The 12,949-nt window shown below is 34.0% G+C and overlaps 1 protein-coding gene across 1 annotated transcript in view; it reads left to right on the top strand.

Moving 5' to 3' along the window:
- The window catches only part of LOC106131982 (zwei Ig domain protein zig-8), a 105,989-nt gene extending 100,951 nt beyond the window's left edge, over positions 1-5,038 (top strand). Inside the window, exons 6-8 of the mRNA XM_013331262.2 lie at positions 307-426; positions 3,387-3,584; positions 4,791-5,038. Of these exons, the coding sequence (XP_013186716.2) occupies positions 307-426; positions 3,387-3,584; positions 4,791-4,924 (452 nt within the window). The 3' untranslated portion in view covers positions 4,925-5,038. The remainder of the gene's footprint in view (positions 1-306; positions 427-3,386; positions 3,585-4,790) is intronic.
- The last annotated feature ends 7,911 nt before the right edge of the window (positions 5,039-12,949 follow it).

The raw sequence follows: 12,949 nt of genomic DNA, 5'->3' as shown, positions 1-12,949 counted from the left end.
TTACATTAATGATGATAGTATTACTTTATCTAGTTGACTTGTTTGTGCTGCGGTTTACTGGGGAAAAAATATTATTTGTTTATATTTAAATTAAAATATATTTAAACAAAAAATATTGCGAAAAAGATACGCAAGGATCGTGTCAACGGTAAAATTACAGTGCTTAAATTACTGCGCCTTTGGGAACAAGGCGTAAAGTATGATCATTAATGTATTGTTTTTTTTTTTTTCTCAGAAACAAAAGACGCCACAATACTCGTATCAATAACGATGAAAGAATTTATTAAAACCTCTTTTTGTCCACAGAGGCAAAAGCCCACATCCCGGGCCCTGTGGACCTTTACGTGAAGACCGGCAGCTCGTTGTCCCTCACGTGCATCCTCAGCCAGGGTCCGCATGACCTGGGCACCATATTTTGGTATAAGGGTATGTATACACTAACAGGAAAAAAAATAGGACCACTCCATATCTTTCCTATGGAGGGCTTAAAAGGCGACTAAGGCTAAAAACATGGATTCTACTTGAGATGATGGGCTAGCAACATGTCACTATTTGAATCTCAATTAAGTGCAGGTGTTCCTATGATGTTTTCCCTATCTAAATCGTAAAAATCTGCCTCCTCTACTTTGAAACCGAATAATATTTATTTTTGTACTATTTTTATCATTCCTTTTACCATCATAATTTTATTTTCTTAATCTTAAGAAGAATCCAATGTAACTTCATTATCTATCCCAACTAATATAATAAATGCGAAAGTAAGCTTGTTTATTGTCTCTCCACGCGTTATCTTCTAAATCAATCTTCTTGATTTTCGTATACATAATTACGAGTCTGAAGAAGGACATAGCGTACCTTTTATATCTGTAAAAACATTAGTGTTGTTCCCGACACCAATACAAAAAAGAATAGGACCACTCCATCTCTTTCCCATGTATGTCGTAAAAGGCGTCTAAGGAATAGGCTTACAAACTTGCGATTCTTTTTTAGGCGATGGGCTAGCAACCTGTCACTATTTGAATCTCAATTTTATCATTAAGCTAAATAGCTGAACGTGGCCATTCAGTCTTTTCAAGACTGTTGGCTCTGTCTTTCCCGCAAGGGATATAGACGTGACCATATGTATGTATGTACCTGTATTCTTTTGTAAGTGGCCTTAAATTCTCGAGTGAAGCTACGGGCAAAAGCTCGCCATCTATAAAAACGTGTTTAAAATTAAATATAAAATCTTAAAAATAAACTGACAAACAATGAGTAATACTAAAGTTTCCTAACAACACAGGGGACTGAACTGTGTAGTTCTTAGAAGTATTGATCGGGTATTTCTTATTGCTTTATTGTCCCACCTGCACGCCTTATAACTTGTGTTATGTCTATAAGAGTTCAGGCGATTTACCTTTTGTTTCGTTCAAGTTCTTCTAACTTAATGGCTAAAAGTTATCTACATACGGGTAAATTTGATATTTAACCAGAAATATGATAAGTAAATAAGTGATATCAAAATGTGATGTGAAAGAAGATATAGAAACAAGAAGAGAAAACTGAATGCTAAAATGCTTCGGTCATGTCGTAAAGATGAATGAAAGAGGTTGGCTAATCAAATAGTTGAATTATCTATCTATGTATCAAAAGGGGATATTAATAATACTAGTGGAGTGGGAAAGCATAGACGAACTTATCTTGATTTCATGAGACCATCTGGCAAAAGGTCAGGTCAAGAGTACCCGAAACCAGCGAGCTTGCGTGAAGAGAGTGATGAATGAATGAACCGAAAGAAGTGTGCAGGGATCGTGGCAAAGATGAAGTCTCTTCCTATCCGTTCGGGAAAGAGGCGTGATTTAATATACATACATATGTGTGTTTGTGTACCCAAAAATTCGCGTGTGAAACATCCTTAAAAGTAGCCTGTATTACTCTGTCAAATTTTATTATTCCTTACAAGGTGAAATAAATAAAAATATTTTTTTGCGAATGGATGATAAGTCACGCATAAAATCTCTCCAATTAGAACGATTGCAAATGATGTGTATGGCTAAAGAAAAGCCCACTCTTTTGAATAAGAATTATATTAGATTTACACCAATTTAAATTAATAAAGTACAAATCAATTAGTTTTATGTTTAGTAAAACCATTTCCGGCAATAACATAAAATACTGTTGTCGTGTTCCTTTTACAGGAAATCCTAATTATTTGATTACGTCCTCAATGTTCAATTGACTGCCTAATTTCGGGGACAATTTGCCCCGAAAATACTATAATCGGTCTTGATTGGACGTAGTTTTGTAACCTACTTATTACATTAGTCTGCGTTCTAATAATTTAGGCAAATTTATTCCTTGTTTATGCGACTTTGAAGAGATTTCCCCAATGTCCTTTTCTTAATTTATTTAACTGGTTTAGCGTCAAGTCTACTTAGTATTTTGAGTTTTTGTGAAAAGTTTTTGATGTACGTCAAATATTTTTTATTTTAATTAAAATTTAATTTTCTAAGGAACATTATTTCAATTGCTAAATGTAGCTATGCCATGGTAGACAACTGATTTTTAACTACAAAACACGATATACATGTGTTAGGTTCTTATGCGGAAATTTGCGAAGGTCGGAGAGGAGTAGTTTTAAATAAAAACCTTACTTACTCAAGGAGCTAAGTCGCAAGCGAACCCAGGGCTCCTCCCAAGAGAGGTGAAGACGTAACTAAGACTATCATCAGGAAGATTTATATTATATCTTAAACTTTCACTTTCCAATACCTATATAGATTTTTCACCAAATTCCAAGCCATATAAAACAATTTCTTTAACCTGTTTAATTTATTTTAACCTGTACTCAAACCAATTTCATAATTTGAAGAAAATTGTGTGCTATTGCAGTTATTTTCCTTGTTCAAATAAAAACCTTAGCGGTGTATTTCCTTCCACGACTATGTTAAATACACTTTCGCGTGTAAGCATGCTGTTTCTATTCTTAGAACCATTGTAATGGCAAGTCAATCACCTAACTTTCTAGGAAATCGCTTATAGGTTGCAAGAGCTACTATATTAAATGACCTGTCATATAAAAGTGAAGTTATTTAAATAAAGTTAACGTATTACTTCTACTAAATAGGCTTTTACTATTATTTATATACTCGTACATTTAAGCACAATTCAAAAATACAGCATTCTATTTAAGGGAACTGTACTTTTAAAATTACAGTTTGTAATTTTTAGGTTTGTTTAATAAATTTTAATTTGTAATCATAATGATTAATTTCTAATTAATTATATAATTCCAATACAAAATAGCCTTCTAAAATATCCAAAGAAATATAATCTACATGCCCTATGGTCCACTTATAAAAATCATACAAATTTTATAATTATTAATCTTTAACTTTATTCCTCAGGATCAAAACTAATAGAATATAAGGAATTAGAAGAGAATGACATAGCGGAGGAGCCGCGGATCAGGCTGAAGACGGAGTGGACGGAACTGCTGACGTCACGGCTCACAATCGAGAAGCTTCTGCCAGGGGACAGCGGGAACTACAGCTGTGTGCCCACCATGGCCGAGGCTGCTTCTGTTAATGTCCACGTCATCAATGGTAAGGACTACTCTTTGGCTAAAAAGGAACTTAGAGGCTCTGGCCAATAATGTCAGAGCAGGGATTAAACCCAGAGGAGAGGCCCACTGTCAAATCTTTTTTATTATCACCACTGAGAACCTAAAAGCAACCCCTGCCAGATCATTTCTAGCATATAGCTCTTTCTCTATAAAATATCTACATATATCATTAATGGTAGTGATCTTTTTTGAAGCTTACTGGTCACTGCTACCATATCACACCTTCTCTCAGAAAATCTCAGGTTCACCACCCAGTCAGCTGAATAAAATAAGGATAAGAAGAAATTTGACTGAAGTCGACGGTGCAGCTGACGTCACGGGTCACTATCAGTATTTTTGTTTGTTTGTTTGTAATATATTTATTGCTTAGAAATTTACACAGCAACAAGAAATAGTACAAATAAAAGTAACAAATCACTTGCAATGGCGGATTTATCCCATGAAGGGATCTCTTCCAGTCAACCGGCAAACAATAAAGGAACTAGATAATAAAGTAAAAAGCGGATTTTTTGGTTGGGAGAGAACTTTTGTTTCTTAAAACAGTATGAGTAAGATATGAAGATACCTATGACCATCACAGTCCGACTTGAAATACTATTTTAAATATCTTTATCATCAACTATAAGGACATTTCTTGAAGACCTAGCTCTAAGACATAATACAAGTCTAGCAGTAAATTCTCTAGATTCATGTAGAGAGCAATTGTCAGGATTTTCGGAAGGCGCTTTGTCCTGCGTTCTCTTGTAACTGCATCGTATTTTACCAGAACTACTTTAATATAGTCCATATTTTACAAACTCCCTACACTGTAGGTTAATGAAGTTTCCAAAAATGCAAGCTAATCCCACGTCTGCGAGGTGCACTCTGAATATTAACACGCTTTAAAACAAGGTTCTGATATAGTAACAAGTAGACGAATATACGAAACTATGGTACCTAACAAAAATATGTGAAAAAATTATTACATCAATGTAAATTGGTCGTTTATTATTTAGAAATGAATAAGGTAATTTATATTGAGTACAAAAATTTTACTAGAAATTACATCGGAAAATACTGTCTGCTATTCTACTTTTGAATTAATTGAAAAAAAAGGACGTCGTATTTAATTCTAAGAAAAATACCATTCAAAGTAGTTTTCAGAGTGACAATTGTATAAAGTTTTTTTTTTATTTATTTCTTGCAGGTGAACATCCAGCAGCGATGCAGCATGGGAACGCTAACACAGCATCACCCTGTGCGCTGTCGGTTAATCTCCTCATCTCATTATATTGTACAATCGCAACCTTATACACCAACACTGTTGACGGATTCAGATGAAAACAACACTGAGCTTACCAATATTGGAGCAAATGTTTGTGACAAATGTTTGTCCAAACTCTTATGTAGATTTTGTGTCGGATAAATTAATGTAAGTAATATTGGAAGACATTTTTTAAGAATAGGTATAGTTTCTGTTGTTTTGTTTCTGTCACAGAGAACAAGTGGAAATAAGTCATATCATAAGAGATGTATTTAGTATAAATATCACGCGATGCCACGATAATTAAGATTTTAATTTTGAATGAACTAATCTATAACCAATTTTTATTTTTTTGGTGATTAATATTTGTTTTACCATCACTGTACTGTACAAATGGATATATTCACAAAGTATGTTCTACACTTTCTGACAAAATATTTTTAAACTATGTTCATTGAATTACTGCTTTTATTTCAAATACTATTTGGTCAATGATATACATTGCTCTCCAATCACAAACATCCGTATTGTTCTAAATTCAAATTACAGAAAAGCCTGTGGTTCGAAATTAGGAAGCCGCGTTCGGTATTCAAATGTTTCGCTTTTGTAAATAATATTAAAGTGGAAACTGTACCTATGTCAAAAGGCCTTCTTATTTCGGCAAAGAGAAATGTAAATAACGTTAATTAAATTTTAGATAGATATTGAAATGAGCAAGACGACGGCGACGGAATAATTTTACTTTGTATTTGTTTCCAAAAGTGCGTGCGTCAATCATTTTGTGTGAAATAAATTATTTAAATTAGGATTGGAGATATTTTTTTTAAACTACGTTTGAAATGGCCTACAATTGTATAATACTTTCTACCACTTAAACTATTTTGGTATTTTTATTACTGTAGTATGTAACTGGAAATTGTAAAATATTAAGGCGTCTTCGGAAAAATCTCATGAAGTTTATAAAAATTATAGTAATTTTTCTGCTGAACTTTCTTTATTTGGAGATGCACTGATGAACTTACTAAATGAAATAATATTTATTTGAGTATTATAACTATAAATGATTTGTTCATATATATTTAAAATAAAAAAACGCGATAAATTAATACTTAAAAAAAAATGTAAACATGGTATAAATTTTGGTCATCCTAATAATATGTATATTTTATACATATGTATATCTTACTCGTATACATATTTTAAAAAAAATGCCAATTTCCAAATTAACCGTCTCACAAAAAAACACAATAAATAAATATAAAATTTTATGTGATTAATTAAAAATTCTCAGTGTATTCCCGTTTCTTCTCCGTGTATTTTAATAATTAAACAAATTTGCTCACATGCCTGTTGAGTATTGAAGCAATAATTATAATATTCAATGTTGGAATTTTTTAACAATGCCGACATTTTTCGCAATAGTCTACATAATTAAAAATAAAACCGCATTGAAATAAACTTTATTTCAAATCGCAAGTATTTGCAATGAAGTTTTGAATTCCGTGTAATTTCTAGCACTTTAGAATAGGACCAGTCTTTCTTATGGATGTCGTAAAAGGCGATGGGCTAGCGACCTATCACTATTTGAATCTCAATTCCATCATTTAGCCATACAGCTGAATCTCGATTGCATAATTGGGACTTACACGACTGAACATGGTCTTTCAGTCTTTTCAAGACTGTTGGCTCTGTCTACCTCACAAGGAATATGACGTGATAATGTGTACGTATATATATTTTTGCAATATTTTTATTATACAGAAAATATGGCATGGGAATAGTAAATAATTACGAAAAATATATAATTACAATGACGGACTTATTATAAGTAGGGTCAACTAAAGAGAAACATAAAACTTTACAAACCAAAACTATACATAAAATACATTAAAAAAAATATAAATTATTTTATTCAGGTCTCATAAATAAGAAAAGAAGGAGAAGGCTATAGTGGCGGCAATTTCTCACTATGATCCACGAATAATTCGCGTAAATGCACTTATTTCGGAATTTAAAACACTCTTTTCGAATTTCAAACTCACAACTTTTGCACGTTTTATACATTTATTTCATAACAAATTAAAAATACTATAATAATAAATGAGTTCTTGTTTTAATTTTAATATTACAAAATGTTAGTTATTTATAAGTCTTCGAAGATATTTATATTTTGTAGATTTGTAGAAAGGAATTATAATTAGTAAATAATTGTTTGTAAAATATAAAACTAATTGTAAAATTGTAAATAATGTATAAAATTTTAAATCTAATTTCTATGAGTGGAGATAATATTATAACTTTATTTCAGTTGAAACCATTTGATTTTATAGAGTTTATAAGACTACGAAACAATTGATTTTATGAATCTATGGATGTAGGGAATATGAACAAAAGATTATGTAAATCTTATAAATTAAGGTAAAATTTGACAAATAAAGATAGTAACACTCAAATAGGTGTTTTTATTTTTTTCTCCTAAAAAATGGTTAATCCCCATCTAGATTAATCAAAATATTTCAAGTGGAGCTGGTGAGAGGCAGGTAGCGCATTACCTTGATAAAAAGCGAAATAGCGATAATTTTTCGCGCGATAAAAATGGCGTCGCTCGTGCCAAGCTATGGGGCTGGTCTAGTTTTTGACCAAAATGAGTAGAATAACTTGTTTTATATTATTTTGATTTCAATGGTCAGTCTCTACTTTGATGTAGGATGAGACGCTAAGCCACCAAGTCAGGAAGGATTTGTTGGGCCGCACTATAAGTACGTAAAATGATTGATCACAAAGCGAATTCCTTAATGAAAATGTTATGCGGACGGTGAATTTTTTAGAGACTATGTCAGAATACAAAGCTTGTAAAGCTAGTAAGCTTCACTATTAATTATTAGTGTAGTAACCAAATGAAGGGCTAAAAATTTTAGGTTTCGTTTTTTTGCTATGCTTATATATGCTTTTAAACCATGGATCCTCGATTGAATGAGTCTGGTTTTTAATCGAAGCGAGTCCCATCTGTCCTCCGCAACCTTACCTGTACCTTACCTGTATTAAATCGATCATGGTTACACATCCAGTTTCCTGAATGTATAAGTTTCCTGAAAATGTTATCACAAAAAACCCACATATGGATTATTAGCACATTTTAACCAAGCAACTTAACCGTTCGATCACCGGCGCTCTTTTGTTATACTAAATCATACAGCTAAACGTGGACGTTCAGTTCTTTCAAATCTTTTGGCTCTGTGTACCCCTCAAGGGATATAGACAACTATATGTGTGTATGTATGTAATCATATCCTAGCCTTTACCACAGTTACCTCGTACAAGAACAGGAGCCATGGTCTCCATATAATAACGATCCAGGATTTGAAACTCGTGACCTTAAATTATGATGTCATTTGTAGAAAGAAGTTACTCATTTGTTTAAAATTTTACATAGATGGCCCTACTAACAACATTTTATAACTTTTATTTTGTTATCTATGGTATATTCTAACAATTGGATTCATACCTATAAATATTAAATAACATCGTAGGGTGAAAGTGTTGAAGAGCAGAAAGTGATTACCATAGATTTATATTCAAAAGATAGTAAAAACATGCGAGCAGTAAAATAACTCGTAAACTATACGATAGCTGGGGTTGCTATGTACGAGCTTGATTGTCTTGTTATATTTTTATGTGATTTTTTGATATCATCAGTTTTTGAAGACAAACTATTTGATTTATTTGATTCTTAACAAACAACTTAGCTGTTTGTTAATATAGTACAAATTGTAAATTTCTTTAGTTTGACCCCACCTTATGATCTCAGTCAAACAAAAAGGTTGACTGGTTGATAATTCTTCTAGTCTAAAGTCCGCCAATTGTGCTTACATTTATATCGTACAATACAGTTTAAGCAAATAAATAAACATCCGTACAAAGCATTAAATATTAAAAAGCTATTTTACCGTAAAATAGTATACCGATCGGGTTGGTAGATTATTTAGACATGTCACAATATTTTCCTTCAAAATTATACTAATTTAAGTCTCAATTCCATCATGAGCCGTACAATTGGGCGTGGACTTACAGTTCTTGCGAAACTGTTGGCTCTGTCTGCCCCTTAAGAGAAGGAGTCATGATTATATGTATGTATAATAATGTATATTAGTACGAAGTTTGATTTTCACGCAAGCAAAGCCTCACGCAAAGAACCCTTAAAAATAAACAGAGGAAGTATCAAAAAACAATATAACCGGTTCCCAAGCGTCTAATTAAAATTCAACATTAATCTCTCAGTTGACGAAATTTTAAGCCCCAATAAAAACGAGCTGAAATTCACTTGTTGCGTTCAGCAATTAAAATTTAAGAACAACATAACTCAAAATTTGTTTGTTTACGGACTTTGATACACACGCTGGGTTTGCCGTCCGGTAGCAAAATAATTAAAAATATTATAATATTAAGTATTACCTATGCTATTACATACACAAATAACATTACATTGCAAGCTAAATAAACATACATACATACATAAACTCACGCCTCTTTCCCGGAGGGGTAGGCAGAGACTACCTCTTTCCACTTGCCACGATCCCTGCATACTTCCTTTGCTTCATCCACATTCATAACTCTCTTCATGCAAGCTCGGCGGTTTCGGGCACTTTTGACCTGACCCTTCACCAGGACGTCCTTAATTTGATCAAGATATGTTCGTCTAGGTCTTCCCACCCCGACCTTTCCCTCCACACTCTCCTTGTATATCTGCTTAGTCAACCTGTTTTCATTCATCCTCTCCACATGACCGAACCATCTCAACATACCCTTTTCTATTCCTGTAACTACATCTTCTTTCACATCACAACATTCCCTTATCACGCTGTTCCTTATCCGGTCACTCAATTTCACACCCAACATACTCCTTAACGCTCTCATTTCCACTGCATTTATTCTGCTTTCGTGCTTCTTTTGCCATACCCAACTTTCACTCCCATACATTAATGTCGGGACCAACACGCCCCTGTGCACAGCCAGTCGAGCCTTTTTGGATAGTTTCTGACTGCTCATAAAGGCATGCAAAGCTCCATTCACCATGTTCCCCGCGTTCACTCTCCTTTCAATATCACTATCACACTTGCCATCTGATGTAAACTTTGATCCTAGATATACAAACTCTTTCACTTGCTCAACTTTTTCTCCTCCAATCAAAATATTACATGCTGTCATTTCTTTCTCCATTTCAAAAACCAGTGTTTTAGTTTTACTTACGTTCACTTTCATTCCTTTCTCTTTTAAAGCTTCATGCATACAGTTTACCATCTCCTGTAACTCCTCCGCTGATGACGCCAGTATAACCTGATCGTCGGCATAGAGCAGACATTTGACGAGTAATTCATTCATCCTTAATCCACTTTCAGACTCTTTCAAATCTGTCAAACAACTATCCATAAATAGGTTGAACAGCCACTATGACGCAACACATCACTGCCTAACACCTTTCTCAATCTTAAACCACTCAGTGTGCGCTCCGTTTATCCTGACACAAGCACTCGAATCCTCATATAAGGATTTCAGTGCTCGTATCAAGAGACTGTTCACCCCATGCATAGAAAGTGCTGACCACAATTCATTCCTCTCAACTCTGTCATAGGCCTTTTCCAAATCCACGAATGTGCAATAGACTTTTTGACTCTTGGCCAAAAACTTTTCGGCTATGCACCGCAAAGAAAAGACCTGATCATGATCATCATGATCTGAGTACATCCCATTCCCTTTCGAAATCCCGCTTGAGCATCCCATATTTTGTCATCAGTTTCATTCCTGACTCTATTAATCAATACCTTAGCATACAATTTGCCGACGACGCTAAGCAGGCTTATACCACGATAATTTTTGCAGTCCAGTTGTGACCCTTTTCCTTTGTAAAGTGGCACAATAACAGCCTTACACCAATCTTTTGGTACTTGGCCGCTTCTCCAACACAAATTGAAAAGGCAGTACAACTGTCTAGCTACGACGCCTTTTCCTGCTTTAAGCATCTCGACCGACATTCTATCATACCCGGCAGCCTTACCCGCTTTCATACTCTTAAGTGCTTCCACAATTTCAAACATTTCAATTTCGCCTTCCATCTCATTCTCTTTTTCTTCGCTATAGCAGAACTCTTTCTTATTTTCTTCCTTTTTTTCAAATAAACTCTCAAAATAGTCCTTCCATATCTTTAGCACACATTCTTCTCCTTTCACAACGCTACCATCCTGGCATCTGATCCTAGTCAGCTCTCTGGTTATAGTTTTTCCTCGGGCTGACCTTACGGATTTCCAGAATACTTTCAGATTTGACTGAAAGTCTTCTGATAGCCTTTTATCAAAATCCTCTTTATACTCTTCTTTCTTTCTAATCACAGCTTTCTTAACCAAATCTTTCATTTTTTTATATTCCTTACGTGCTTCATTCACATCCTCATCTATAACCTCTTGCATTCTTAAGTTAGCTTTTGCTGCTAACAAATCCAGCCATGCTTTCTTCTTTAATCGCACAAGTTCTTGCACATCTTTACTCATCCACGCATTTTTGTGATTTTTCCCTTTCCTTCTTCTACTTACACCACACACTTCAACAGCTACTTTCACAATTCTTTCTTTAAATTCCTTCCATCCATCTTCAATATTGCTCCTCTCATCTAAATCTTCAATTTCATCCTTCAGTCTATTAATATACTTCTTACCTACATCCATATCTTGCAAATTTTCTACTTTCACTCTTTCCAAAGCGCTGGTTTGCTCCCTTACCCTGTGCCGCCAGCGATTGAAGATACCCCTTATCCGGGATATCACCAGTAAATGGTCCGACTAAATAAAAGATTTCAATAAAATACCTTATAACCATAAGAACCCGGATTTAATCAAATACTTCAATATTTCATTCAAGTTTTCAATAGCTATTCAAATATGCTTTGAATTGGTTCTTTCACAATCAAAAAATAACTAAAGACACCTTCGCCTTTAATTAAATTGAATATCCCTTCTAATGTGCCGTGTGGTTCCCAGCACCAATACAAAAAAGGAAAGGACCACTCCATCTCTTTCCCATGGAGGTCGTAAAAGGCGAATAAGGGATAGGCTTACAAACTTGGGATTCTTAGTTAGGCGATGGGCTAGCAACCTGTCACTATTTGAATCTCAATTCTATTATTAAGCCAAATAGCTGAACGTGGCCATTCAGTCTTTTCAAGTCTGTTGGCTCTGTCTACCCCGCAAGGGATATGACGTGACCATATCTATGTACGTATCCCTTCTAATTTTCTATTAATATTTCTAAAGCTGTAGAAGTTACTGATTGGAAAAAGTAGCAGTGAACTATACTGGTACTTTTAGACTCGGTACACGAAAATAATAGAGAGAGAAGACGGAGACGTTTTACCAAAAGGTCAGGTCAAGAATACCCGAAACCGAAGAGCTTGCATGAAAAGAGTTATGACTATGGATGGAGTGAAAGAAGTGTGCAAGAATCGTGGCAAGTAGAAAAATGAAGTCTCTGCCGACACTTTCGGGATGTACCTATGTATGTATGTAGAGAGAAAAATATGAAGATACTCCTGTTTTTATTCTAAACAGCTACTTTTAAAGTATTTTAAAGTTCGACACTAATTTATATCGATTTTAATATAATGAAGATGGCATGGTTTTAATCTACCGAAAAAGGTTCAGACCAACCAAAGATATTTTATCAAAAATCTTGACTTTACATTAGTTTACAGCGCGGCGTCTTTACTTTTATAATTAGTGCCATTCAGTACTTCATATTTATCGAAAACACTTTAATTACAGTTTTGATTGAATATTGGTATTGTTGAGTAAATATTCATTTACCTTTTAGTTCCAAATAACCATTAAATGTTTCGAATGGACTCTCGGAATTTACTTAAGGCTTCTTAAAACAATACAAACTATGATAGTGTGAATTATATCTTTATTAATAGAACTAAACTGAATGAATATTGTTGCCAACGTATATGTATATAAGAAATATAAGAATTCCAAGGTTGAAGATGTCCTTTCATAAAGGCGTGGTAACAAAGAATTAAATATGGTTCGTGCCTGCTCCTTCTTTTTTTGTGCATA

This window comes from Amyelois transitella, chromosome 26, assembly GCF_032362555.1.
Source record: "Amyelois transitella isolate CPQ chromosome 26, ilAmyTran1.1, whole genome shotgun sequence".
NCBI lineage: Eukaryota > Metazoa > Arthropoda > Insecta > Lepidoptera > Pyralidae > Amyelois > Amyelois transitella.
Note: the sequence above shows the minus strand (reverse complement) of the source record. Positions and strands in the feature narration are given on the sequence as shown.